We start from the raw sequence: 27,423 nt of genomic DNA, 5'->3' as shown, positions 1-27,423 counted from the left end.
TAGGCAGTAGGAATTGGAGGGTGGCCCCTTGTCCATATGGTAGAAGTCATTTGGATGTCAGAGAGAGAAGACCATCTACAATTGAGGGGACTACACTCAGGAAAACTTCATCTATGAGGTAGACTGAGTCTTCTCTCTCACATATTTGGACCACTCTGATGTCTAACACCCAAATTATTCACTAGTAGCCCATCATAGTGTTGCCATGATGACTGTCTCCCATTGTAATCAGCCAGATTATAAAGACAATGTGAAGTTCTCCATGGCTGATGAATGAGTGCCCATGAGAGAGAGAAGATCTGTTTCCACAAAGTACTGGGATGGAGGCAGATCCTGAGCCCAAACAGTCAGCTCTGGGAATAGTGGCAGGGATAATCTGCTCCATAAAGATAAGGATCTTGTCAGTCTGGTCCATCCTTATACCTTCAACAGCTATCACAATGCTGGTACAAAGCAGGTACTCAATAATAGTAGATGAATGAATGGCTTCATTAATGCATTGTGGCAAATTTTCTCTTCCCCACAGTAAAGTGAGGGTGGTAGGACTGTAAGTGGGGCTTCTAAGCCTAGTGCAGGGAAGCTGGAAGTGTTGGTGATGGTGATGGGGAGGGGATACTTATCACTAAGAGACAGCACACTACCATGGGTGGGTTGGAAAAGTCCAGCGTAAGTCAAATTGTCAAAGATTAAAAAGAATAGTCATCATCAATGTGTTGAGAATATCAATAAACCACTTCCTGCAAGCTTTGTAGAAACTTGATTTGGTACTACCTCTTTGGGAAAGAATGTTGGAAGTAAGTTTCAAAAAATTTTAAATATATGCAGTAGTGAGGCTGGGTCCAGCCAAACTGGTATACATAAACTAGTTTAGCAGTTTATCCTAAGGAGATACTGAGGGTGTGCCTGGATGTTTGTTTCACTATTAGAGTGATCACCATGCCTTGTTTATCCCAGAAAAATGTCAGAAATAGCTTAAGCATCCTACAATAGAGGGCTAGATGAGTAAGTTGTGGACTTCTCTATCCTGAAATATCATGCTGCCATTTAAATGATGTTGTAGACATGTACTTGTCAACACAGAATCTTATGTATTCATGAGGCTTAGGTAACAGAGACCCAAAGAAGTGTTCTTGTTACAAAGGAGGAGTTAGTTTCTTTCTTATGTGAAAATTCACAGCTATGATGAATCTCTTCAGTCTTCTAGAATTGAGCTTCCAGATTTCTGCTTTATCAGGACTGGTAAAAACCCTTGGCACTGGGTAGCAATCAAAGAGTTGTAAGTAGCATATGAATTTCCTCCACACTGGTTGTTCTTTGTAACAATGCCCTCATTCTTCTCAACAAAATTTAGAGTTGTTCTTGTTTATGTGACATGTAAAAACTCAGGCAATGCTTATGAAGATTATAGACAACCAGGTTGGGAATATGAGACTCCAGATGGTCATGACTCTGTCTTGGTCATTAGGCAGCTTTAAATTTGTGTTGGCTTTTTTATTCCTATTATATTCCCAATAAACAGTCAAAGTTTGGGGAAAACAATAAATACTCAAAGTTTGAGGAAATAGTCAAAGTTTGACACCACAATAGTAAATGAAATGTGTATGTGCATTCTAAGTTAGGTTTATTTTAGTATTTCCCAGCACAGTCCCATGTGTAATTATGTTGGGTGATCTCTGATCCACCAAGAAGTGATTGTAAAGATTTTCTTTAGAGAGGCAGCATTTGCTCATTAGGATGGACCCTGTAGCAAGGAAAGCATCACCAGTCTTACTGGAACACTCAATTCAATCAAATTAGGTAGGAGAGCATTACTTCAATACCAGCTTTGCAAGGCCCTGGCCCCAAGCCAAAATAACTGGCACTAAGTGTTGACTATGATTACTTCTGGGAGGCAAGAGAGTTCTGGGAATCTGGGTGGGATATGGGCATTAAGTGTTCCTGAAGGACTGAAGTCAGTGGGGATATGGTGACATGTTAATGGCAGGCAGAGCCTGAGTTAATAGGTAAGAAAGGGTTAGGCAGAGCACTGGGCCTGATGGAAACCAGAACAGTTTATCACTTTGTACATTTCCCCCCAGTTTTATTGAGATATAATTAACATATAGAACTGTATTACTTTAAGGTACACAACATGATTTGATATATATATCTGCATACACTGCAAAATGATCACCACAATAAGTTTAGTTAACATCCATCACTTCACATAGTTACAATTATTTTTCTTATGATTCAAACTTTTCAGATTTACTCTCTTACGGACATTCAAACATCAACACAGTATTATTAAATATAGTCACCATACTGTATGTTACATGTCCAGAACTCAATTATCTTATAGCTGGAAGTTTGTACATTTTGGCTGCCTTCAACCATTTCTTCCACTCCCAACTCCGGTTTTTGCCAACCAACAATCTGTTCTCCATTTAAACATTTTTGGTGGCAACTTCCATTTTACTGATTTTTCATAGATTCCTTACATATGCATTTTCACCAGAGGTGTTCAGACTAAAATAGAAAGAAGTCAATAATGAGAGTGTTTTACTATATTAGGGGCTCACTGAGTTGCAAGAAATGGCAACCAAATTGAGTGAACTTATGAAAAAATAAACAAAAAACAAAAAAACCCACTTTTGTAAAAGAATCAAGGGTATTGCATACAGCCCAGAGTAAGAAGTATGGCTAGGGGTCAAGAGATTGCGACCAGGAATTATAAAGCCATCAGTGGTCTGATGAGCTTGACTAACCAGCTCTCTCTGGTTGCTGATAGAGTACAAAGTCCAAGATGGCTGCCACAAAATGGCTGCCCTGGCCACCCTCTGTATCTATGAAATGGTACAGTTTTGACCCCCAAAGTTAAATAGTACTGTTTCTTTACACTCCAATTCAAAAATCTGAAAGAAAGAAAAAAGAAAAAAGAATGTAATTGGTCCAGCTTAGTATACAGGCTTATCCATTGACCACTCAGCTGTAGTCGATGAAGTAGGACCATGTCAGGGTACACGAGCAGAGTCTTTGAGGAAAAGACAAGGGCAGATCCTTTAAGAAGGAGCATGGAGTAGGTAGAAATGATTACCAGAGAAAATAACTTGCATTTCTAATATATTTACCCAGAAGGAGAAACAAAAGTATTGAGCTCAAAGTCTAGAGGGTAGATTCCTGAGAGACAGGATTGCATGCTCTATTTTTCCTCCTTGTGGCTTCTTCATTTACTCCTCTACCACTTTTCTAATTACTACCGGCAGAACAATCAATACAAGGTTATCAACAATAGGGACAAGTTAATTAAGATGAGCAAATTAATCAGGTAATTAAGTGGCCTTTCCTGAGAAGGTGAGCCTGTTGAGGTGCTAGTGACATTAGGTCACATCAAGTTGTCTTTATGCCAGCTCTTAGGAATCATGGTAACTGTGGATCATGCCAAACCGAACCAAAAATTCATCATCTTCCTTAACGGCTGCACAATTTCTCTAGTCTTATTCATAATAACTCTATATTCCAATACTCACTCCCAGAACCTTGGTCTCCTTCTCACACACGAGCCATTTGTTTCAGTGATAGACATGAGTAGTTAATAATTCAATACTTATTATTGCCTTTTACCCAATAAACAAAACTCTAATCTATCTGTGGTGGCCCAGCATAGGGACTACATTTCCCAGCCTCCCTTGTAACTAAAAAATATCTAATAAATTTAAATTTGGAAATTATTGAGCTGTTCTTCTGGGGTTCTTTGAAGGTGTTGACCCAGCTGGGAGATAAGCCCTTTCTATTTCTATTATTATATTTTTCAGTCTATAATTTCTACTTGGTTCTTTTTTTTTTTAATTTCTTTTTCTTTGCTGAGATTTTTCTGGGATTTTGTTGTTGTTGTTGTTTTTAATTTGTCTCAGGAAAACTTGTAGTTGATTGTCAAAGCATTTTTTTTAAATTTTATTTATTTATTTGACAAAGATCACAAGTAGACAGAGAAGCAGGCAGAGAGCTCCCTGCTGAGCAGAGGGCCTGATGCAGGGCTCGATCCCAGGACCCTGGGACCATGATCTGAGCCGAAGGCAGAGGTTTTAACCCACTGAGCCACCCAGGTGCCCCGTGTCGAAGCATTTTAATGACAGCTGCTTTCAAATCCTTGTCAGATCATTCCAGCACCTGATTCAGCTCAGTGCTGGTGTGGGTTGTCTTTTCTTATTCACATCATGATTTTCTTGGTTCTTGGTATGATGGTTTCCTATTGTTTCCTGGACTTTTAGCTGTTATTGTTAGAAGATGCTGGATCTTATTTATACTTTTGATGTTAGCAGGCTCTTTAGGTACAGCACACAGATCTTGGCAAGTGGTGTGGCTGAGAGATGATCTTAGGATGAACACATCCAATAGCAATTTAATTTTCAGAGCCTTTTTGGAATTATTTTGATCTACTTGTTGTATCTGGTGCTGCTGGGGCTCCCAACTGGTTTCTAGTGGAGCTACTGGAGGGTGCAGAGGGTTTTCTCCAGGCCAGCAGAAGGGGCGTTAGGTGGAGGAGTAGGAGTCCCAAGTCCCCAGGCAAAGAGGGTTCCTGGGCTGACCTACTTGTTGGGGCTGGATGTCTCTTAGAAGGATAAGGGAGTTTCAGGCCCTGTAAGAAGAGCATTTCTCCTGACTTCTTTTTTTGGGGAAGAACAGATTGGAACCCACCATACCAGCATTGGACTAAACATCTCTGCTCTTTCCTTATGCAAGAGAAAAAAATTCTATCACACTTAAGCCACTGTTATTTGTGTTGTGTGTAACATACAGCAGAAGTTAATCCTGGCATATTATCTAAAGAGGAGAAGGATAGAACTGGTGGTCCTCAAAGTTGGCTGAGCACCATTCCTCCAGACTGAACGATCTGCCAACTCCATGCCTGTGACTCACACTGTCTTCCTTGGTGAGAGGCATCCTTTCCTCTAAAGAGCACCTTCTTGAGCAAAGGGACAGAGTAACCAAGCTGAAAGAACTTAGAGTCTGATGAGTTTGAGTCTGAATCCCAGCTTCATCACTTAGTAACTTGGTGACCTCATGCAGTCCCTTTAATTACAGCTATAAAACATGGATAAAATCCCTGTGATTCATGGTTCCTGTGAAGATTAGTAAATATATTTCACCTAAGACACTTACTCCCATAGTTTTGATCACCCTCATCACCACTATCATCATCTTCTACCCATAGCAAACATGAAAAGTAATTTTATAAGACATGAGTCACATAAAATGCTGCCAATCAATAATCAGACTAACATTTACAGAACACTTACCATGAACCAGACACTGGTTACACACCTTGTGTTCGCTCATTTAATCCACACCAACCGATGAGGTGATTATCATAATCATAACCATCATTTTCTTTTAATAAGTTGAGGAAACTGACCCTCAAAGGCTGAGAACTTTGAGAAACACAGGAACAAGAAATGGAGCTAAGACATGAATCCAGGTCTGTCTAACTCCAGTGTGAAAGATTTCATTAGGTGAAGTATAGAACTAAAAGGGGCATCTCAGAGTTTGGGGTTTGAACAATTAATTCACTCATTCATCCATTCATTCATTCAGCTAGTATCCATTGAACTCTTATGCTGTGCCAGTTCTATATTGGGCTCTATACATACAAAGAAGGACAAAGCATGAACATGTCCTCAAGGGGCTTCTGGGGCAATTGTAAGAGATGGACATGTAAAGACATACACACTGTAAAAACTTTGAGTTGTGATGACATATGTGTACATAAGGTTCATTTGGGGCACAGAGCAGAAAGCAATCAGTTCTAAAAGAGTGAAGGAATGGTTTAGCCTTCTAGCTCAGACAGCCCAATTCTGTATTTCCTGAAAGATCTGTTTTCTAATAGAATTTTGAAGGATCTCTATTTTTCTGTCTTGCTTGTGGCAAAGAAGCACGACAGCACTCACCAAATCATATCTGAAAAGGACTTTTGTTAGTTGTGAATGAAAGAAACTGCTTGCTATCAGGTTGAAGCTAGAAAATACTAGAAGTTACTTCAGCAGACACGGCGCTTCCCATCCTAGAGGTCAGAGGAAGTGCCAGGGGAGGTTAAGCTTTCTTTCTGTTTTTGCTATGGCTTCCTGACACCTCATTTACCTTTGCTGCTCACAGCTTCCACCAGTAGGCACCAGTAGGTCTAACAATAGGCACCAGTAGGCAACAGTTAGTTGAATTAATCAGGAAAAGTCCATGTGACAAGAGAGATAGAAATTGAGTCAGAAAACTGGAGGCTGAGCTGAAATGAAAATGATCTTGATGATCTTGAATTCTCACAAAAACTGCCAGTCATTTCTTTTTCTCAAGAGCAAAATAAGTGTAAAACTTCTCCTCTTTCAAGGACAGCATGAAGAGAATGTAAAGAAAAGCCACGGGCCGGGAGAAAATGTTGCATTTCATGTAACTGACAGAGATTTGTATTTAGAATATATAAAGAACTCCTGCAACTCAATAACAAAAGATAAATTCCCCAACAAAAAGACAACAGTAGTCTTGAAAAGATAGACCATGAAAAAAACATGTAAATGACCAATACGCACATGAAGAGATGCTCCCATTCTTAGCCATTAAGGAAATGTAAATTTAAACCACATATCCACTAGAATGGCTAAAATTTACAAAACTGGAAAACCAAGTGTTGGAACAGATGTGGAGCAACTAGAACTTCCATCCATTGCAGGCAGGGTTGTAAAATGGTGTAACCACTTTGGAAACCAGTTTGGAAGCTTCTTATAAACACTCACTTCCCTCATGAGCCCGCAATTCCGTTCACAGATATTTATCCAAGGCACATGAAACTATGTCTTAGAAGAAAAAAAAAAGAAAAAAGAAACACTTGTGCAAGAATTAGTAATGCATGCATAATAGCACAAATCTGGAAACAACCCAAGTGTCCATTATCTGATGGATGGATAAACAAAATGTGGTATGGCCAAACAATGAAACACCATCCAGCAATAAAAAGGGATCACCAAGAGATTAAATAATTGAGTAATCTATAGATACACACAGCAAGGATGAATCTTGAAAACATCGAGGCTGAATGCATGCAAAAGAAGCCAAATATACATACTGTATGATTCCTTTATACGAAACTCCTAAAAAAATACTGTTATGTCTGTATTGGTTTGCTAAGGCTGCCATACAAATACCACAGACTAGGTGGCTTAAACAGTGGAAATTTATTTTCTCATGATTCTGGAGGCTTAGAAGTCTGAGATCCAGGTTTGGTATCTTCGGAGGCTCCTTTCTTTCGCTTGTAGATGGCCGCCTTCTGTCTTCTCCTGTGCATGTCTGTGTTCTAATCTCCCTTTCTTATAACAATAGTCATATTGGGATAGGGCCCACCCGTATGACCTCATCTTACCTTAATTTCCTCTTGAAAGACCCTATCTCCCAATGTAGTCACAATCTCTGAGGTACTGGGGGTGAAGACTTCAACATATGAATTTTGGGAGGGACACAGTTCAGCCCATAATAGTGACAGAAAGTTGCCTTGGAGGCAAAGGTGAGAAGGAATGTGACTACAAAGGGACATAAAAGAACTTTTTAGGGTAGAAATTATGTAGTGATTCTATATTTTAATTTTTCTGTGTCTTACATTGTCAGTGACACAGGGCACATATATTTGTCAAGACTCACTGAAATGAATACTTAAGATGAATGCATTTAATTATATGTAAATTATACCTCTAGACAACTGGTTTAAAACTAAAACCTTCACAATATTTTTAGAATTTTGAATCATGAAAATAATAGTTGTTTATGGTAGAACATGTAGATTATAAAATAAGTATAAAAAGCAAAGTATAATCACCTATGATTGTAACTCCATCATAATTTGGTTATATGTCATTAAGATATTTACATACTATGTATTTGTAAATGTGTATCTTTGAATGGCAAAATATAACACATACTTTCTTACAAGCTGTTTTTTTTCCTCACCAATATGAGCACCATTCATTGTCATTAAGTTTTCTTATGTTACTTCATTTTGAAAAATTTTATAACTTGTGGACCACCATTTAATTAGCTGGCCTTACTTGTTTGACATTTAGGTCATTTGTGATATTTCTTTTCTTATCATAAGCAGAGCCATGCATTCTTATAGTTAAATCTGTGCACAAATCTATAATTAATTTCTTTTTTTAAAAGATTTACTTATTTATTTGAGAGGGAGCACATGCATGGCGGAGGAGTAGAGGGAGAGAGGGAGAGAGACAGAATCTTCACGCAGACTCACCACAAGGACTCAAGAGCATAGGACGCCAGTTGACACCGTGCAGCAGGACACAGCAGGCCTGGCTACCGCCTGGCTGGGGACTGTGCTGGGCCGCCCCAGCAGGGAGACATACAGTGTAGGCCCCCGACGGGACGGCCATGTGCAGCCACATGCTGCCATCCAGGCACGCAGGCAGCTACCACCCCAGAGACCCTGAGAGTCCAGCTGGCCCTCACCTACAGGGAAGGAGACCCCAGGCCCTGCCCCCCGGCCTGGCATGAGCAGGGTTACTGTGGGGTGGGAGTTCCTGTGAGAGTGTGCTGCCCAGTGGGGCACAGGCTGGGGGCCCTGGCCAGCGTGGGAGGTGAGGCAAAGCAGCGCTAAGTGGCCTTGTCGGGCCCTGGTGCTGGTTAGGACTGCTGTCCCTGGCCACAGTGGCTCAGCATCCCACAGACCCTCGAGGGTCCTCTTGCCTGAGCCCCCCAAACTTGGGGCTCAATCCCAGGACCCTGAGATCGTGACCTGAGCCAAAACCAAGAGTCAGCTGCTCAACCAAGTGAGCCAACTGGCCGTCCCTATAATTATTTTCTTAGGATGCATTCCAGAGGTAGAATTTCTGGGTCAAGGTTTAGACAGATTTTCAGGCTTTTGATATCTATGCTTTATACATAGATAATTATCTATTGTATCACTTATTACTGGAAAAAGTCTGAACTATAATTAAATGAAGTATTTAGAAATATGTTTGCCAATCAACAGGAGGAAAATTGTATCTTGCTGCTGCTTTAGCTGGTATTTCTTTGAATGCTTCCACCAACCTACCCTTCTGATCTTGGCTACGAAGAGATAGGACTCAAAAATTCAACATGACTAAGTTCAAAGGACAGAGCAGGAGCAAAGATGGATGACTTCTGACTCTCCAGATCTCCCGGCCCCCAGGGTCACATGGCTAGTATTGGCTCTGACACCAAACAGATCCCCAGGCAAAGGGAGTTTCTGAAGCACATCCTTGGTTCAATTACGACCCTGGCCAATGGGCGGGAAAATGCCTCAGTGTGCCACAGCCCTGGTCCAACTTCAGGCAGTTAACACAGACGGAAAGTGAACTCATTCACACTGAAAGGATGTGAGCTAGTATGGCCGACACCCATCTCGTCGTCATCTCCTTCGCAAGCCTAGAGATCTATTAACACTTTTATCCAGTAACTGAGCTTTCCCTTGGGGACTCAGCAACCACAACCAGCAAAACAACAAAAAGAAAAACATAGGTGCTCAAAGGACTATCACTCTAAAATGAAGGGAGAATGAGACCAAAGAAAGGCTTTTTAGCAATTATGGAAAAACAAAGCACTAACTGGTTGGGAGAGGAACAGATTTTTCTTCTCTACCACGTTTCAAACTCTTGCTCCCGCCCCTGACATTCACTCCAATTTCCTGGTGAGGGGGAAGGGTCTGTTCATCCTTCAGGCTGGAAGAAAACCTTGAGACTACAAGACTCCATAGAGGCAGAACGATTGGTGCTGGTAAAAGAACAATGTCGTGTATTGTGAACATGAGAACTGATGAGGTCAGAACCACCCCAGGGACATGAAAATATATATTTATGTAAAAGGCAGTAAAAATTTGTCTGCAATTAAGTTTTACCAAAACCCTCAAAATCTGTTGTTTGGTTTTAAGCAGATGTTGAAAAGGTTTATCCTGGATTCTGTCTTTATTGATAGGATGTCTTTTGATCTGCAGCCAAATAAGAAATCTGGATGTTATTTTGGATTTGGAAATTTCCTTTAAATAAACATATTAGTTAAGTATGTAAATCTGCTTATCATCACTTTGGGCATATTGCCAGAGTGGGAAACATCTGGGGCCTGGTGTCAGCCGACTTATTAATTCACACTTAGAGTATGTTTCACCCACATTATTGCTGAATAATGTTATCTTGATTGCCTAAGTCAGCTGTGTCTTGACAACAGTTCGTTACAAGTTTGAGGTTTAAATTTTGACTCATGAGAAATCCACCAAGCAAGGCCTGCCTGGGCCCAGAGATTTGGGCTTCCAGCCCCCTTCAGGATTGATTTCGGAAATTAATTGTTAACATTTTGGATTATGAATGGTAGAGATCTGTGTTATTTATCTGAACTGGCCAGCATGTAATTCCGGGAAGGGATTATATGACCTCCTCCTGATAAGCGCCGAAGTGGGGTCATTAATACAACTTTCTTCCATAAAGCTTTTGCCACTTTATGGAAGCGCCTTTCCCTCCAGTTAAAATGGTAAGCAGTCGACTTCAACCTTTAAGTCTAGAGTGAATCATTTTGTCCGGTGGGCTGGTAGATGATGAATGGCCACAGCCCAGCATGCTCACTAATACAGGTAATAGAGCATATAAATCCAGGGAGTGCTGTGCTGCTTACACTCTTCCAGGCCAAGATATGAGCACCAGGGAATGGATGTGTTTGGAGAGTACCTTAATGAATGAAGACCTTATGCCCAATAGAGAAAATGGTTCTAGCCTTTGGTGGCGGGAGCAGCTGGAATTCATGTTCCAGGGCCCAGGAGAAGTGAATTATGGGAAAGAGGAAATTCAGAAAAGCTGTGATATGTGTGTCTTCTGGTTGGTCCTTGCAAAACACCTGCAAAACTTCCTTGGTGTCTTAGTTAGGGTAGGTAGGACTAGCTACTGTAATAAAGACCCCTCCGATTTCAACAATTAAAAAAAAATTATGGGATGCAGCAAAAACAACAGGAAGAGGAATGTTCACGGCAGTAGATGCATACATTAAAAAAGGAAGATCTCGAATGAAAACCTAATGTTATACCTGGAGGAGCTAACCCCAAGTTAGGAGAAGGAAAGAAGGAACATGAACCAGATGATTTTAGCCTCTGTGAAGTACAAGGAAGGGGCACATTCTGGAGTTGGAGGTGATGGGCAGGGGCAGGTCTATATTGGAGATGGTGATCAAGGATGATCTCTCAGAGGAAATGACATTTAAGCTGAGAATCCAGATGGGGTGGAGCCTGACATGCAGACAAAACAGCCAATGTCAAGACCCAGAGGCAAGAACAAGTCTGGTATTTGGGAGGAAATTAAAGAAGGTCAATGCAACTAGGATTAGGGGGAAACTTTTTAGGGAAGAGGTTGAAGAGACAGGAGGTGTCAATCACACAGGGTCATAAGACCATGTTATGGAGTTTGCATTTTATAATACAAGAAAGGGGACAAGTGACGGGAAGTGACTTGAAGCTATTTGCTATTTCCGCCTTGTCACCCTACTTTGCATTACTGCTTCTTAGGCATTGTCACTTTGCTGCCCAGTAACTTCAGATGTTCTCCCTCATACAAACCCATTTCTCTGTCTCCTCGAAGCTTACCTGTCCCTCCCCTCTCCATCCTCTTCCTGTATTTACCTTCTGAAGGTCTTCTCTTTGGCATCCAATTTCCCAATATGGCGTTTACTCTGCAGATTTGCAATCTAACGAGGAAGCAAAATTTGAATGGTCTCCAGCCTCATTCTGACAACTGGCAATTATCAGACACCCAGTGACTTGTCTAGCTGGAGGAGAAAGACCAGTTGAACCCTTGTCTTCCTTTTCTCATGAATGGTGTTCATTACCTTGGTCTTTAACTTGACCTTTTCTGGGAAAGAGATGAGCCTATGAGTAAAAAAGAGTGAGAAGGAAGAAAGGAAAGTTTAGGAGGTTTCAAGGCCTGGGAGAGTTTAGAGAGAAGGGTGAATGTCAGCTAGAGATGCCCTTGCCTGACCTCTGAGCTGAAAGAAGTTATCTCCGGCCATTGAATATATTTCTCTTTTCTGTCCTCAAGGTCTTCTTCCTTCTGAACTTTGTTTGTGGATTTGAGAAAAAATAACCATTTAAGAACTTAAAATATAAACTCACTTGGGGTAGAGAAAGTCTGGTTATCCTCTGATTAAACAATAAAAATCATGGTGTCTCCTCTCTCCCTACACACACACACACACGCACACACTCACAGCTTTTATCACCAGTTGGTAAGAATTGGTTGCTGGATTCCATTCTGCCATAGGCCGGGTAGATTCTACCCTTTTACTGGAGTTGGAATATGACTCCTATGGAGTTCCTGCTGTAGATTTTTTTTCTTTACTTAAAAAAAGTTACAGGAATAATGCAGCAAGTTAGAGCAACGAATGGATGGAATCCTAGAGGAGAAGGGCAGATAGATCTGGGCTTCCTGCCTAGAAAAAGTACATGCCTTTTATCTTAGAAAGAAAAAGATGACACTGAATTTCAGGTTTCTCTAAGAGAATAGAAAGATAAAATGAGCCCCAGATTTTTCCAGATTCCCTTGAGGAAGATGTTTCTAGGTGGTTTTGTAGATACTCAGGATACCTTAGGTATTCAGGCTTACTTGTTTTCACCTATTGTGGTGGTTGGAGAAGACTCTTATATCTTCCAAAGTCTTGCTGAGGAGTTAGGCCAAGTTAAACACGATCCCCATACAGACGATTTTGGAGAATCGAGAATAAATATATCCTTTGCCCTTCAAACGTGATTTGAAGACCTGGCAGATATTACACAATCATTAAGAATTTATTGCTCATTCACTCACTCACTGTTGGACCCACATCAGACAGGATCCCTAACAATGGTATCTGGTTGGGGAGTGGAGTCACATCTTTACTGTATTAGGATTCCTTTCATTTCAAATGATGGAAAACCCAATCCTAACTGACCAAAACAGAAAGATAAATTACTGATTCACATAAGTGAAAAATCCAGGGGTGAGGTTGTGTATATTAGTTGTTGATGAATGATAGCTCACCTCAACACATAGGAGCTTAAAACAACTCATTCAGCTCAAAATCTGTGGGTCAGGAATTAAAGCTGGGCTCAGTTGAGTGGTTCTTCTGGTCTCCACTGGGCTCCCTCATTCATCTGTCATTAGTCATGGATGGGCTTCTGGCAGGTGGCTAGGATGCTTGGCTGTCCTCCACATCCTTTCCCACCTTCCAACAGGCTAGCTCGGGCTTTGCTGCAGGGCAGCAGGATTCTGAGATAGAGTGATAATGTACACCATCACTTCCACTGCATTGTGTTGGCCAACGTAAGTCACAAGACTAGTCTATATTCAAAGGGTAGGAAATAATCTTCACCTCGTCAAACGCTTGGCAAGAGAAAGCTATTGGCCAACTGGCTCACAGGCATGTAACTAAACCAGTCTCTGTGGCCAGAAGGATACTGTGCCTTGATTGGCCCAGGGCCTGGCCACATGTTCCATCCTTGCCCTGGGAATGGAACCCTACTGAAAGTGTAAGGCCTTTGAGTAGAGCGTGTTGGAACCTCAAAATTAGTGGCTCTTGCCAGAAGGAATAATGGGGGCTGCTGGTGAAAGTGATGATGGTAGGATGAGAACAGATACCTATAATGTGCCATTGCTGAAGCTCCCTTTGCTGGTTATATAGAATCATGCAGTAGGTTAGAAGAGCAGTGCCTTCGTGTTGGAACCCAGATCTTCAGATACCAAATCCTACATTTTGGCCTGAATTATTTTTCTGCTTCAGCACTGGCATAATTCTACATGATAGGAGGAATAGATGGTCCTGCCTGGAGGCGTTTTTACTTTGTAATAGAATCATCACCCCGATGGCAGCCTTGGCTTTTCGCGATCATCTTCTACATGTTGTGGGATCAATACACTTTCAAATACTTGCCCATTCACTAAGGCATTATCTCCCCAAACTTCTTTGTCCCTGCTTATATTTGTCAACTTTACAATCCTTTTATTCCCAGCAAAAGCTTTGGGAAGCAACAAATACAAGCAGGGATTATAAAAGGATTCTTATTAAAGCATGCTTTCATTGAGGCACAGAGTACAATGCCCTCCGTTCTCCCCTTGTGAAAAGATGTGTTTTCTTGTTTAATTAGAACAGGCCTCCATTCCATTAGAAGAGGACAAGTAGGGCAGCAGGATTGAGACTCCAGGCCCCAAGAAAAAGAAAAAAAAAAAAAAGGTTTATTTATTTCAGCTCCAGCCAACTTGAAGAGTGTATTGTAACTTCATGAAATATTCTGTCATATTTAGGATGAATGAATACATGTAAAGCACCACGTCCCTGCCACATAGTAATTGGTCATAATCTCCATTTTTGTTGTTGGTTTTGTTTTTGTTGTTGTTACTTTGCAATTAAAGCCTGTGTTGGAGAAATGCAAAGCCAAGTGCATCAATTAGGGTCCTAGCAGGAAACAGATGGTACACTCAATTTGGATAATTCGAGGGGAGCTTAGTAAAGGGATTGTTTGCAAAGATACGAGCAGGGTTAAAGGAAGCCACAAGGGACAGTGTTGTATCCCAGAGTTAGCAGTGTGGGCAATTGTCTGACTTAGAGCGGAGGTTGGCAATCTATGGCCCATGGGCCAAATCTGGCCCACTACCTGTTTATGAAAATAAAGCCTTATCGAAACACACCTATTGTCTGCCAACTGCTTTCGCAGTTCAAAGGCAGAGTTCAAGAGTTGCATCAGAGACTATATGGCCTGCAACCCTTAAAGTATTCCCTCCAGCCCTTTACAGAAAAATGTTACATCAGGGCTGGGACAATGCATGGACTGAGGGTCCCAACTTCCTTAGCTTTTGCACGTAGCTATATAACTTGCCTTAGTTTCAGCCTGGTTTGCTGATCTTGGATGCATAGAGTAAATTTATAGGGAAAGCTACTGGGCAGGAGTTGTGACTTCCTGGAGAGGGATATAACCAATACATGGGAACTCTGCAAGTATGGAGATGGTGTATAGACCCCGCAGCCTGTCTCCAAACACTCAAGTGGCCTCGTCTACTTGGAAGTCTCAGGGCCAAGGAGCCAGCAGACAGGGTCCATAAACATCAGCTTCCTGGGGACCAGGGTAGGTTGAAGAATGTACAGAGCATCCTTAGGGGCAAATCTGAGGACAGAAAAGAAAAGAGGTAAATGAGAGAACTTGCTCCCAATCCTAAGAGGCCCAGCTACTACAGAATCACAGTCAGGGGTGGGGAAAGAGAATGATAAATTGTTCAGCCCAAAGAAATCGCATTATCAACACATCAAGTCATTTTGGTATATACAATTGTTTGTTGTACACAATATACACAAGTTTGATTTGTGAATGCTGTCTCAAAAAAGCAGGAAGAAAAAAAAAAGAGCCCGCGTTAAAAATTGGATCCAAGGAAGGAAAGTTGCTGGCTCATCTATTCCAACAACACTTATTTTACCCTTCAGAAATAGGAAACCCCTCCCAGTCCCGAGTTATATGAAGACAGGGTGAACCCTCCTTTCTCGATCCACACATCTCAATAATTATTAAATGAGGGTTATGTGACTATGTATGTGAAGTCTGTTTTCCCCACTATAGTCTCTACCATTCACTGATCTAGCCCCATCCCCAGTCCAGTAAGGCAGATAGTTGTTTAATAAATATGTGTTGAATAAGTTCACTGAAGACAGAATATGTGAAATGCTTTGCACCTAAAATTAACATAGTAGGTCTATGGGATGAAGGGTATATGGGAAAATGGCAAACATGAAAAAGTAATAATGTGAAAGTTCTCTTATCCGAAGAAATTGGCACAAATAGACAAAGTTGAGATTTCTAATGATTTAAAAAAATGTACTTTAGGGACGCCTGGGTGGCTCAGTTGGTTAAGCGGCTGCCTTCAGCTCAGGTCATGATCCCAGCATCCTGGAATCGCATCCTACATCAAGCTCCTTGCTTGGCAGGGAACCTGCTTCTCCCCTTGCCTCTGCCTGCCTCTCTGCCTTCCTGTGCTCTTTCTCTGACAAATAAATAAATAAACTTTTTAAAAAAATGTATCTTAAATATTTAACTTCTTTTTAGAGTCAAAAGATATATATTACTTTCCCAAATATTTAATGGAGGGCTTGGCCTCTTTTTTATGGCTGTATCAGATTTCTGAGAATTTTAGATTATCTTTCTTGCATAAAACTCATTCATGATGCATTATGAGTTTCGGTTTCATGATCTTTAAAATGGAAGGTAAAACCTTAAGAGACATAGAAAATATTCTGAGGACAGTTTCCATATGGTGTAGTTTCACGTTTTCTTCAGTTTTTAATAAATGTCCAACACTCTTTTTTTAAAATTTTACTTATTTATTTGACAGAGATCACAAGCAGGCAGAGAAGCAGGCAGAGAGATAGGAAGGGAAGCAGACTCTCCGCTGAGCAGAGCGCCCGATGTGGGACTCCATCCCAGGACCCTGGGATCATGACCTGAGCCAAAGGCAGAGGCTTTAGCCCACTGAGCCACTCAGGTGCCCCACCAACACTCTTCTCAAAGGCTTTTCTTTATCAAATGTTTCCAAAGCTTACAATCTAGTTTTCACAGAAACATCCCTTTCCTTTGCTGCTCACATGGCGTTAAAATACGTCATCACAATCCTAGGCACAACTAGAAATTAGCCAAGTTTGGGAATGGACGTCTAGCAGGTACAGCATTTAACAGATGAGAGAGCAGGATCAGAGACATCCTGGAATGGAACCCATTTGCCATGAGCTTTCCACCCACTGGGGGCATGAGAAGAACATTTTATAGGTAGAAGGGAGAGCTGTGGTTACTTTGGTAAACTGATTCAATAGAGGTTTTGAAGAGAGATTTTACTGTACCTAAAGTAGCACTAAATATTTCAGAGGTCAAATTACAAAGGATGATCTCTTCATCACTGATGTTTCCTTTCTATCTGGCAGACAATCCAAGACGATCATAAGAAAGACAAAGCAGGGGTGCCTGGGTGACTCAGTGGGTTAAAGCCTCTGCCTTAGGCTCAGGTCATGATCCCAGGGTCCTGGGATCGAGCCCCACATCGGGCTCTCTGTTCAGTGGGTAGCCTGCTTCCTCCTCTCTCTCTCTCTCTCTGTCTGCCTCTCTGCCTACTTGTAATCTCTGCCTGTCAAATAAATAAATAAAATCTTTAAAGAAAGAAAGGAAGGAAGAAAGAAAGAAAGAAGAAAGAAAGACAAACAAAGCAGAACTGACTGTAGAGTTGCTTGTAGTTGACTGCAGTGAGAGTATCATTCTGACCCTTGCATGGTTTTGCTACCCCCAGCAGAGACCCAGGGCAGTCATCTAGTCATCTGCTGGCAACTGTGTGACCTGTTTTCCTCCGGACTTACTTTTGCCCAGTAATTTGGACTCCTACTGAGAGGTGGAGGGAGGGAGGCATGAGTACAGCACTAGATGTACCAATGTGGCATGTGAGTTGGGGGAACAAGTCAGGGAACAGGGCTCTAGTTCCTTCTTGAAGGAAATGACCTGTGCCCAAAAAAGATTAGCCAGCAGGTGACCTGTGCTCCAGAACTGACACTACCACTTATCAATTTGGTGACCCTGGGCAGTGTACTTAAAACTAGGTCTTTTATAAATTATTTGTAAAATAAATGATAATGAATAACAATGTAAGAAACAATGCTATGTCTTACCTCTGTCAAAAGAAGCCTGTGAGTCTTGAATGAAAAAAAATGCAGTGTTGTACTCTGAGGAGAGGGCACTTGTAGAGTTTAAATTTTTCCCTCCCTCCCGTTTCTTCCAGTTCAGTACTTGTAACAGTCAGGATAGGCTCCGTCATGCCGCAGTAACAAACAACCTCAGACTTCAGTGGCTCAAAAACAAAAGGCTTATTTTTTTCCTCACATCAGGAATCCATCACAGATTGGCAGGGCTCTCCCTGCCACACTCGCTCACTCTGGGCTGTAGCCACCCTTGTGAATTTTGCCGATTGCCATGGCAGAGGGGAGAGAGGGAGCTCTATGAGGTGTCCATTGGCAACAAAATGTCAGACCTGAAAAGGAAGCATGAAACTTGTGCTGGCATTTCATTAGGCAGAACTGTCTCTGTGGCCTCCATCTACTCCTGAGGGATAGGAAATGGAATCCTCCTGATACCTCAGAGAGATATCTGGAGATATTTGTGAATACCACTGATGACTACCACACCACCGTTTTACCTCATGTAGTTCTCTTCCCTTCCGCTCTCTCCCCTCCCAGGCCCTCCTCTTCCCTAACTCTGTCCTCCCTTTCTTCCCTCCCTCCTCTCTCTCTCCCTCCTTTCCTCCATTCCTTCCTCCTTCCCTTTGTACACCTGCCTCTCTCTCTCTCTCTCTCTCTCTTTTTGAGGAGATATATTACAGTGAAAATAAAAACTTTGAAGTCAAGCAGTTTCCTCTCTCTCACTTACCAGCCTAGGTGACTTTGGGCACATCATTTAAACCTGTTCTTAGTCATCTTATTTAAACAAGATGTACTTTGTGAAGATTAAATGAAATGACACACAGAAAATCTTCAGGAACGAAGAAACTTAACAAATAAATGTCTATTTCCTTCCTTAGTTCCTCAATTTCTCCTTTCTCTTTCCTCTTCATTCTTCTAAACTCTCCTTAAAGGAAGGGGTGTGGGTTTGGGGGTCTGGTGTGGGGCTACAGAGAGAAACTATTTCTGCTTTGCCTATCTCCTCTACCTCCAGCTGTTTCTTCAGGTGATAGGCCAGTGGAAGCCAGAGTGAACCCTGATCGTTGAAGATCGTCTCAAGGTTATCTCAAGTCATTGCTATGAGAGCTCCAGAAAAGCATCTCTTGGGTGGTGGTGGTGGTGGTGGTGGTTTCTGAGTCTCTTCGGGAAAGGCCTGGTGGTATCCAGCAGTGGTGGTGGTTCTTCAACTTCTACCTGCATCAGAATCACCAAGGGTTCTTGTAAAAAGGCAGATTCTGATTCTTCACATTTAGGGTGAGGTCCAAGATTCTGTACTTCTGACAAGCTCTCAGGTGATGATAAAGCTGCTGTCTTTGGAACGTACTTGGAGTAGTGGGATTCAGGGGGAAGAGGTGGGGGAGGATGAGGATATAGGGGCCATGGACTTAAGAAAGAATCCTGGATCTACTCCTGGTGAATTTCAAAGTCTGGACAAATGCTTATCTGTTTGAAAAGTCCATTTCCTCATCTAGAAAACAGCAACAATATTCATACCACTCTGCACTGTTGTTGCAAGACTTAAATGAGATCATACATGTGGAAACTGTTGTCAACTGGAAGGCACTGTGAAGGCTGGGTTATTGAAATCTCTTCAGACTTCAACTCAGGCTCTCTCTCCACCAGGAAAGAAGCACTAAATCTAGATCATGTCCATTATGCATGGGCAGGGAGCTTGATGGAAGGGTTGGGTGGGGGGTGCCTCAAAGCTAAGGCAAGTTGTTATGAATGGTTGGCGTGAAGGCATCTTAACCAAACAGAACCTGTTAAACCAAGCCACAAGCAGTGAGACCCTACTTCTTCTTATGGGATGCGGTGATAAAGAAATTACATAGTTATTTGAGAGGAACATAAATAAAGATTAATAGGTTAATGAGTTATTTTCCTTTCATTACTACACTATTGTACTTTATTATAATTGCTTTGCACTCATTTAATTAAATTTGAACTGGGGCCAACACAAGATAATTTGTTTTCCCTGTACTGAACAATGAGTATGCAGATTGGATGTACTGAAGCAGTAATCAGCCCTCTGTTTGCAACACTTTTCTACTCTGAGTAGACATTATAATTGATAATTTGATTGTTGCCGCACTCTGTGCAATATATTTTAAAGCAACATTAACATAATGGAAATTATGTTGTGAGCTTAATCTCAGCTTTTCACTGAGCGGCTATCTGGCTCCTCGATAGAAACCGGTGAGGGTCTGACAGCAGCAGGTCTGTCTCTCGGTGTCTCTGTCTCTCTCAGTCTCTTTTTCTCCCTTCCTGCCTCTGTCCCTCCTTCCTCCTCTCCATTCTCTTCTTCCTGCTCCTTCTGCGCATCTTTCCGGTTCCCGTACTTTTTCCATTCCTCCTTGCCTTCTCCCATAACACATCCACTGCCTTTGCTTGCCTGGTCCTCGGGATCCACCCAAGAAGACCAAAGGATGACATAGCGAGTGTGGACCGCAACCACTCCCCTGCTGCATTTCCTAATTTTGAGACCCGGTCACATCTGGGACATTTGGGCAAAGCCAACAAGGGGCTTTCCTGGAAATTATGAGAAATTATTCAAATAAGAATAAGAAATGAGAAATTATTCAAGGTGGTCAGAGTCGCCACAACCAGCACCACACCCTGGGCCACTGATGAACATAACGGATTGATTCACAAAGTGGTCATTTGCTCTTTGAGGGCAGGGCTGCAAATTTTGACAGATGTGGGAGGGAAAGTCACTGACATTTTCCTTTGTCTGAAAGCTATTCTTCTCTCGGAGCTACGAACACTTTCTTGAAAACATGCAGCATTTATTTTCATGAATACCTTCTGGGAACAAATTCTCTCTGGTTTGAGGGTTTCCTGTCCCACCATGGAAACTAGGTGTGACATTCTGGTTAATAATCCTGAGCCAGAGATCTTGAGCACAGGTGGGGAAGCCCTGAGTCCAGGTGACTTCTGTTGAATTTTCATAACTCTGTAAATATTTGTTTCTGTGTTTGTTTTGGGAGGAAAAACACCTGTGAGAGGTTGGAAATGACCGTGTTGGTTTTGGGAGAGCCTCGGGAGGGGATTCTGAGGATTTTTTAGTGTCCTCCAAACTGTCCAGGCCCTGATTTGTTACAAAAATCAAATTTCTTTGAAGGAAATCCCGCTCTTGAATCTCCTTGTTCTTTCTAGGGCCTGGGCACCCACCCACACTCTGGGCTTCTATTATATTTTCAAACTCTTGGTCATTGTGGAGGGAAAGTGCCACAATGAAGAGTGTGTTCCTCTGGTATGGGGCAACTTTTTGGAGAGAGCACATCGGTCTCTGTAATACATTCATTTTCACCAGAGAATGCTTGAGTGTCGGCGCCGACTGGGAGTGTCTTGTGTGGGTTCCCCCTCCCTTCTCTTTCTGCGTTTTTATTTTGCAAAGACAATTGCCCTAGAACTTGACTTATTCGCACGCCAATTTACCCAGTTCAGAAGCAGCACTTCTAAATTCTCTTTTCCACCTCACCAGCTCCTCATCCGGTCAGGGCGGGCATCTTATAGTCTCTCGTTTGCACGAGACATACTTCCCTCAGCTGGGTTTACTGTTCTAACTATTATGAATTTTTTTTTTTCTTTTAAGATTTTATTTCTTTGTCAAAGAGAGAAAGAGCACAGACAGGGGGAGCAGCAGGCTCTCGGTGGAGCAGGGAGCCCAATGCAGGACTGGATCTAATGATCCCAGGATCACAACCCGAGCTGAAGGCAGACGCTGAGCCCCCCAGGTGCCCCAAAGTATGATATTTTTTTAAAATTTTTAAACCTTTTACAGAAAAGGAGCCAAAGACTGAAATGTTTTTACATTTCGCCCTCTGTTAAAAAGAAGAAGCGAAAGAAGGGAAAACCCCGGTTTGCCTGCGTGGCACCTCCCTCCTCTTGTTCAGATGCTCAGTTTATGCGGAGACCCCAGCAGCTGGGATGTGGTCCCAGCCTAGAGACACCATCCCGGCTTCTTGCATCAGCCCACCCAGGGCTCCCAGCCTCCACCGACATCGCTAAGGAAGCCTGCTCGCCAACACGGACTGGCGGGTGGATTGGTGGAGGGCAGGTATCAGATGTTCAAGCTGACAGCAGTTTCCCACGGTGGGAAACCAGGGCGAAAGGCCGTGGATTCCTGGCATCGGCAGCCTACACAGACATCATGGCACTTTGGGATACTCAACCTGGCTCCTCGGTTTGTAGTTCTCCTCATCTGCTTCCTAGGACTCGGATTCAAGTGCAAGTAAGTTCTGCGGAGATGATCCCAGTGAACCCCAGGAGGGGAATGAGGGATTGGGACAAGGCAGAAAGACAACCAACAAATGACAGGTCATTGAGCCAGTCAGCAAGCGGGGATCAAGCCTGTTGGGAAACTCCAGGAGCCACCGCAGAATGTGTCCCGCAGAGTAATCCCACTGAGGCAGAGGGAGCCGGGTGGGTATTCATATAGACTCTCTGGTCAGTCATTGGAGGAAGGTTACTTCTTAGGCAGGGCTTCCTGATGCCTCTGTCCTTGGGCTCACTTCTCCTCAAGCAGGCAATTCAGCATGTCCTAGTATCCCAAAAGGAGGAAGGGTGAGTTCTGTAGTATATATTTGAGAGAGACCACATCACAACACTTTTATTACAAGTTAGTGTTACGGAGACTCTTATTATGCGTTATTGTTGTTGATCTATTACTGTGCCTGATTTATAAATTACACTTTGTCATAGCCATGGATGTAGAGAAAAAACTATCTACGATTCGGTACTATCCTTGGTTTGAGGCATCCCCTGAGGGTTTTGGAATTTATCCCCTTCCCATAAGGGGGGGACTACTTTGCCTCCAGTGACAAAGGCTGAGCTCATGCATCTGTGTTCCATGCCGCCCATGTGGACAATAATAGCACCCATTCAGCGTTGAATGTAATGCTAAGCGCTCCAGGAGGTCAGCTCTACCAGCCTTCCCAACAAACCCACATGGTACTATTATCTGCACCTCGCGGATGAGGATACAGGGGGCACTCGGGTGTCAAGGCACTTGCTGGTGTGGTAGAGTCAGGGTATTCAAACCCACCCTTTGGGACGCTGGGCTAGACCCCCTCTCTCAGCTTTCTGCTTAGAGTCTGGAACCTCTGGAGACCACCGCTCTCCCAACTATTGCCATCATTTGTTGACTACATCTCACGTGCCTTGTCCTGGGGTAAGTGCTTTACCTTCATTATTCGGTTCTGATGATCTCACCAAGGCCGAGAGATATGCATTGTTATCCCCATGTCAGAACTAAGGAAAGGAAAGTTGGGAGAAGGCCAACTGCATGGCCAGCGAGTGGAAGAGTCCGGGTTGAGAGTGAGGCACGTGCACCCCAGTCCCCCAAGCTAGGACTTCAAGATGACGTGCTTTCTGTGTAGGCCACAGCAGCAGAAAACAAGCCAGGAAGGATGCAAATCCAAGAAAGTGGTACGCCTGACTTGCCTCAGAGAAGGCAGATGGGTCCAAGGCCAGGCAGGAAATGAGGGTCATGAGGGAAGTCACAGACCCTCCCCCTTAGCCCACTTCGTTTTAGGAAGAGGGCACAATGGGGTAAGGTGCTTGCTCTTTTGTAATAACCTTTGATAATATCCAAAGTGCTTTACAATGGACTTCTCTTTCACCTGGGATCCCCGCAGGGCTATTAGAATGGAGCCAACCCCGCTCGGCTTCCAGGAGCCACTCCTCCAATACTTGTTTGAAAACTTTTCCCTCAGTAACTGAGATTAACAACACAGCACCACGATGTCCCACACATTGGACTTTGGGGGTGGCACACATTCTGCTCTGTGCATGGGGACAACAGCCATGCCCTCCCAAGAGTGCATGGAGGTGCTGGAACAAGCAGGAAGAAGGGGGTGCTTGCCTGGGTTCCTCCGAAAGGCATGCTGGGAACTGGCTACGTGGTGCTCATCAAAGATCTCCCTTTTCTTTTCTCTTTCCTTTTCTAGTTCCTTCTCCCCTTTTCTTCATTCTTTGTCTCTTGCTTCTTTTATTTCCTTTCCAGAAAAGAAAGCCCAGTGTGGTAGAACAAACACCCAAGAACTCTGGAGACCCCATCATTGCCAACAAGGAATGCAAGATGCCACGTCCAAAGTCGTCAGCCCCAGTTCTGTGCTGCTGTTGCCCACCAGCCCAGCAGCCTTCTTCTCTCTAGATCTGAGCCCCCACACTATAAACGCAGGAGAGGGGCACTTGTTCACGGGTTCAGCCCTTTTGAAAAGACAATTATTGACAATCGTTTATAATTATTTTTCAGCCAGTACTTTCACAATGGTAGATTTTACGTATTAAAAAAAATCAAGACCATTGACCTTCCTTGAAAAAACCAAATCTGGCCACACTGGACTTACACTCCTATCAGCACCAAGTTCCTTTGCCTCTTCTAAATGGAGTGAGTATTTGCCACCCCAAGCTCACACACTCTTGGTTCTTTCTTTCTTTTTTTTTTTTTCTTTTTAAAAATATTTTATTTATTTATTTGACAGAGAGCAAGCAAAAGCAAGGGGAGCAGCAGAGGAAGATGGAGAAGCAGACTTCATGCCGAACAGGGAGCCTGATGTGGGGCTCTATCCCAGGACCCCGGGATCGTGATCTGAGCCAAACAGATGCTTAACCAGCAGATGCTTAACTGGCAGATGCTTAACTGACTGGAGCCACCCAGGTGCCCCTCACACTCACTTGGTCTTACACCCAGCCGGCTTATAACCCACAGGCACCTCCAAGGCTCCTAAAAATGCATATGGATAGTGTCTTGCTTTCACTGTGTGAGAAAGACAAAAAACAAAAAAAAAGGGGGGAAAAACCCCAAAAAGCAAAAGGCCAGCATAACCCGACACTGACCTTAAACCCTGGCAGAAATGGTGGTGTCCTGAGGGCACAATTTTCCAGGTGCCTTCGCACATGGGAGCCCATGGACTCTCCGACCCCATGAGGCACGGGTACCCACTCCTTCTTTGCTGTTTGCATGGTGAGGAACCTGAGGGGCAGGGAGATGAGGTGACTTGCCGCAGGTCACAGTGCTGCTGTTGTCAAGGGCTGACTCAAACTCGGGGTTTGCTTACTCCTGCCCAGTGCTCCTTCCGTCTACCAGGAAGTCTTCCCATCTCAATTTGAATACTAGCTGTTTTCCCCACGACTCTAACAGCTTGGCAGGTGTGCAGGGCGGCTGCCACTAAACACATTTCAACAGATGAGAAAACTGTAGCCCAGGGGACATAGGAGCAGAGCAAGGAGATGTCTCTGGCATGATTGGAGGGCTTGTGGGAAGGATGTGTATCTGTCTCTCTCTCTCTCTCTCTGGACATGGGGTGGGGGAGGTCCTAATATACTTCCCCCCCTTTTTTAGGGGAGACTAAAGGGGCAGGGAAAGAAAAGACCAAAAAGTACCAAACACCACTCTTACCTGCTTTGCAAATTTGGAGATAGCCATCCTGGGTCCTTTCTGTTTTTCTTCCCTCCCTCCCTTTTCTTTTCACTCTGAAAACAAAAGAATTATCTAACAGCACTTTGGATGTTCAAAACGCTGCGTGGATTTCCCAGAGATTCTTATCAGAGTGTATAAAAGGCAGAGTGGAATAAGGACTTCTTCTACCTCCCAAGTTAGGGTTCTGAATCAGCGAAGGGGCAAACAAGTCGAGTTTCACTCATTGGCATAGGATGGAGGCTCAGAGGAAACCCCAGCCCACTTGGGATCTCAGACTGAGCGCAGCTACATCTCTCAGAAGACATGTTGCTTCAGTTTGAGGGACATGTACAATGTGCTAGGTATCTGGTGGGTCCTTTATAGACAAAAATCTCATAAATGCACAAAGTATTCCTGGGAAGGCATATTTGTGTATCTGTTTCCCCAATGAGGAATCCAAGGTGGGCCAAAAATGCCTAGAATGCTGCCCAAGGTCATCCCACAAGCCTGGGTCTGACTCCAAAACCCACATTCCCTCTACTGCACTGACTTCATGATAGAACAAAAAAGTCCAAAATACTGCCCTCACTCCACCACTAATCCTGTGAGTCAGGACCTTTCCTTAATCCATTTATACCCAGTGACCCATCCTGGGTGTTTGGGGGTTTCCTATAGGTCCTCTGGGGTTGTCTGAAGGATGGATCACATTTTGCCATCAAAGAACCTTCAACAATATCATCAAAATCCTACATAGTAGCCAATAATTCACTAGAGTCAGCTCTCTATCCCCCACTCCTCTTAGGCTGTCACTTTTAATGTCCCCTTGGAAGGGAGTAAAGCCAGTTGAAACTCAGGAACATTCGGGAAGCAAAAAGCCCGTGCCACACCCTTGACAGGGTGTACTAGGGAGGAGGAAGTAAACATTAACCAGAAAGCAAACACGGAAACATCAGAGAGGTGGTGCACAGAGCAAAAAGCAAGTGAAACCTGGAAACAGTAGCTAAGCTCGTGAACTTGGAAATCTTCCAAAGTCTGAGTTCAAATCCCTCCTTTGATAATAACTAGCTGTCGGGTATTAGGCAAGTTACTTAACTGGCTTTTGCCTTAATTTTCTCGGTAAATCTGGGGCGATAATGATACATTCCTCTGAGTCTTGTTATATAGATGCAATGTTCTAATGTATAGAACATGTTTGGGAGGGTGCCCCGCATTATTAGAGGTTCAGGGTTCAGTCAATGAGAGCTCTTATTATATACAATCAAACTGCAATTAACCTGTTTTCAAGCTCTCTCCTCTTACATTTCTTTGTGACACTCATATGTCGAGAAAAAGGTCACATCAGGGTTTTTATTATAGTATCCTTTTTCAATTTCTAGAGCATGTTCTGTGGTCACTACTGACGCACGCTAAGTGTCCCACGATGGGACTATCAGCTGCAGCCAAATAACGGCTCCTGTATGATAAGTGGGTGAGACTAGTAACCAAAGACGAGAGTGATGTGTCCATCGGACTCTACTTACGGAAAAAAAGAAGGTGGACAGGAGACCAACAAGTTTTGAGGCATATATGCAGAACGGACTTGGGGGGAGAAAACCAGCTGTCCTTCACCCACCCACGTCGCGGTCCTGGAGGGGAGGCAATTCTGTTCAACTGGTAACAGGCAGAAATGGGAACTGGCAGAGATTGGGACATGGCAACCTCAAGACTTGGAGAAAAGGAGCCGCTGGTTCATAAGAGGCAGGACGAAAGCGGACACCAGTCCTTCCTGAAAAGAGAAAATGAGGGAATCTGATAGAACGGTGCATGGTGTCTGCAATCAGTGCCGCGATTCTGGCCGCCTACAAAGGTCTACTGTGCCATTTGGGATACCCTACTATGAAAAAGAATCCTGTGCCATGAGCGAGGCCCAGTGCAATACAGCCCAAGTGACCAAGGCCCCAAAGATCCTTGGATATTTGAAAAGGGAAGTGAAAGCAGGCTGCTACCCTCCAGGAAAGGAGAGACTGAGATTCAGGGATTCATGGAGGTTCATGGCTTGAAGGCAGAATAAAAGCTAAAAAGGATATTGAAGTTCATTGGTCTGTCTCCCTGCCTCTCTCCTGCTTCCTCTGAAACTATGTGAAAGCAGGACAGTCCAAAAGTGGCATTTATTAACAAGGGCATATAATGTAGGGGCATTTTAAAAAATACTAAACACTGGGGCACCTGGGTGGCTTGGTTGCTTAAGCGTAGGAGTCTTGATTTCTACTCGGGTCATGACTCAGGGTCCTGGGATCGAGCCCTGC

At 43.2% G+C, this 27,423-nt stretch overlaps 1 protein-coding gene across 1 annotated transcript; it reads left to right on the top strand.

Moving 5' to 3' along the window:
- Positions 1–27,177, top strand: LOC116578854. The gene is made up of 5 exons (XM_032323442.1): positions 1–118; positions 21,572–21,967; positions 22,801–22,906; positions 23,741–23,913; positions 26,959–27,177. The coding sequence occupies exons 2-5, from the start codon at positions 21,641–21,643 to the stop codon at positions 27,175–27,177; spliced, it is 825 nt and encodes a 274-aa protein (XP_032179333.1). The 5' UTR covers positions 1–118; positions 21,572–21,640.
- The last annotated feature ends 246 nt before the right edge of the window (positions 27,178–27,423 follow it).

The sequence above is a fragment of the Mustela erminea genome, chromosome 19 (genome assembly GCF_009829155.1).
Source record: "Mustela erminea isolate mMusErm1 chromosome 19, mMusErm1.Pri, whole genome shotgun sequence".
Classification (NCBI taxonomy): Eukaryota; Metazoa; Chordata; class Mammalia; order Carnivora; family Mustelidae; genus Mustela; species Mustela erminea.
Note: the sequence above shows the minus strand (reverse complement) of the source record. Positions and strands in the feature narration are given on the sequence as shown.